We start from the raw sequence: 2,600 nt of genomic DNA, 5'->3' as shown, positions 1-2,600 counted from the left end.
ATCGGCTAGAATGACAGCAGCAGCAGCAGCAGCAGCAGCAGTTGCTGCTGCTGCTGCTGCTGCTGCTGCTGCTGCTTCTCTCCTGTGTTAGCTGCTATTGTAATTGCTGCATATCTTTTACCCGTTTCTGCTGCTGCTGCTGCAACAGCTCTTATTCTAATTCCTGCTGCTCTTCCTGCTGCTGCTGCTGCTGCTGCTGCTGCTGTTGCTGCTGCTGCTGCTGCTGCTGCTGCTGCTGCAGGGTTAGCGTTGCAGACATTGTGTTGCGTGTCTTTGTCTCGGGAGATGTGTGGGGCGTTGCTGCCGGATGTCTTGCTGCTGCTGAGCTCCTCTCGTCCCTACATAAGAAAGAAAGCAGCTCTCTGCTGCTGCTGCTTCCTTTTATATTTGCTGCGGGAGCAGCAGCAGCAGCAGCAGCAGAAGCAGCAGCGCAAGTTGCAGCAGCAGCGCATGCGTTTGAACTCCCCTTCTGCTGCTGCTGCAACCACAGCAGCACCACCACCACAACCACCAGCAGCAGCAGCAGCAGCAGCAGCAGCAGCAGCAGCAGATGATGATGATGATGATGAGAGCGAGAACTCTGTGCTNCAGCAGCAGCAGCAGCAGCAGCAGCAGCAGCAGATGATGATGATGATGATGAGAGCGAGAACTCTGTGCTGCTGCATGCGGTGCAGCGGCTGCAGCAGCAGCTGATGCAGGAGCAAGACATCGGTGTTCTTTGCTGCTTAGTGACGGCGTTGCTGCAGGCAGCAGCAGCAGCAGCAGCACCGTTTCTGTGTCTGGTTCCTCCTTTATTTCATTTGTTATGTAGCAGCAGCAGCAACTGGTTGACTATAAAGCTGCTGCAGCTGCTGCTGCTGCTAGCAGCAGCAGAACCACGGCTACCCCCTAAACTTACTAAACCTCTTGTCTTGCTGCTGCAGCAGACAAAGGCACAGAGTGTACGTATTGAGGCTCTTCGTTTGGTGTTTCTTACTGCACCAATAGATGCTGCTGCTGCTGCTGCTGCTGCTGCTGCTGCAGCACAAACAGATGTCGCTGCAGCAGAACATGCAGCAGCTGCAGCAATGACCCAAGACACAGCAGCAACAGCAGCAGCAGCAGGAGACGCAGCAACAGCAACCTCTCCCAGCAACAGCAGCAACAGCAGCAGCAGCAGCAGCAGCAGCANCAGCAGCAGCAGCAGCAGCAGCAGCAATGCAACACCAGAGATGCAGCTGCTGCAGCTCGCATGCAAGCAGCTGCAGTTTCTTCTCTCCTCCCCCGACAGCAACATTTGCTTCATTTCTATCGATCTGCTGCAGCAGACGTTTATAAAAAGGAGACAGTTGGTGCAGCCGCTGCTGCTGCTGCTGCCTGGGCTGCAGCAGCAAATGCTACAGGTATTCAACACCCACCTCCTCCTGCTGCTGCTCCTGCTGCTGATGCTGCTGCTGATGCTGCTGCTGCTGCTGCTTCTGCTGCCGCTGCTCCTGCTGCTGCTGCTGCTGCTGCTTGTGTTGCTCATGTGGCTCTAGCAGCAGCAGCAGTAGCAGCAGCAACCGCAACACCAGCAGCAGCAGCAGCAGCAGAACTACCACCAGCACCAGCACCAGATCCACCACCAGCACCAGCACCACCACCAGCACCAGCACCAGCAGCAGCAGCCACAGCAGCAGCAGCAGCAGCAGCAGCAGCAGCAGCAGCAGCAAAGGTGTGTGTGTCTGCAGTGTGCAAGAAGCAGCGACGCAATGCTGCGGCGGGCTGGGGTTTCTTTGGTTGCTGCTGCTGCTTCTCCTGCTGCCTTTCCTGTTGCATGCGAACGGCTGCTTGCTGCTGCTTTTGAAGCAGCTAACTGCAGCAGCAGCAGCAGCAGCAGCAGCAGCAGCAAGGCTGCTGCTGCTGCTGCTGTTTGCCCCGCAGACTTCATTCTGCCGATTGTTAGAATGGCTGCTGAGTAAGTTCTTTTTTTTTCTTTTTTTTTTCTTTTTTTCTTTTTTTTTCTGTTTTTTGTTTTTTTTGTTTTTTTTTATTGTTTTGTCTTTTCTTTTTTGTTTTTTTGTCTTTTTTGTTTTTTTGTTTTTTTGTTGTTTTGTTGTTTTGCCTTTTCTTGTTTTGTTTTATTTTATTTATTTTTATTTTATTTATGTTACTTATTTTACTTTATATATTTTAATTTATTTTTTTTTATTTTATTTCATTTGTTTTATTTGTTTTATTTATTTTATTTATTTTATTTTATTATTTTTTTATTTTTATTTGTTTTATTTATTTTATCTATTTTATTTTTTTAATTATTTTATTTATTTTTGTTTTTTTTGTTTTGTTGCTTTCGTTTCATCTACAAGTCGGTGGACTGCTCTGCTGCTGCTGCTGCTGCTGCTGCTGCTGTTTCTGTTGCTGCTACCGCTGCTGCTGTTTCTGTTGCTGCTGCTGCTGCTGCTGCTACTTTTTCTGTTGCTGCTGCCGTTCCTGCACCTGCTGCTGCTGCTATTGCTGCACTTTCTATTGTTGCTGCTGCATATGCTACATCTCTATCTGCTGCTGTTGCTGCTGCTGCTGCATCTACTGCAACTGCTTCTGCTGCTGCTGCTGCTGTTGCTGCTGCTGCTGCTGCTGAT

At 49.7% G+C, this 2,600-nt stretch overlaps 1 protein-coding gene across 1 annotated transcript in view; it reads left to right on the top strand.

Annotated features, from left to right (window-relative positions):
• Positions 1-285: 285 nt before the first annotated feature.
• Positions 286-2,600, top strand: part of EMH_0056180 (adaptin, putative) — a gene marked incomplete at both ends in the record, with an annotated part of 7,280 nt that continues 4,965 nt past the window's right edge. The window contains 4 exon segments of the mRNA XM_013497331.1: positions 286-587; positions 591-653; positions 1,024-1,170; positions 1,174-1,695. Coding sequence (XP_013352785.1) covers positions 286-587; positions 591-653; positions 1,024-1,170; positions 1,174-1,695 — 1,034 coding nt within the window.

The sequence above is a fragment of the Eimeria mitis genome, genomic scaffold (genome assembly GCF_000499745.2).
Source record: "Eimeria mitis Houghton genomic scaffold, Emh_scaff2604, whole genome shotgun sequence".
Taxonomy (NCBI): domain Eukaryota; phylum Apicomplexa; class Conoidasida; order Eucoccidiorida; family Eimeriidae; genus Eimeria; species Eimeria mitis.
The sequence above is the reverse complement of the archived record's forward strand: the minus strand, read 5'-3'. Positions and strand labels throughout refer to the sequence as shown.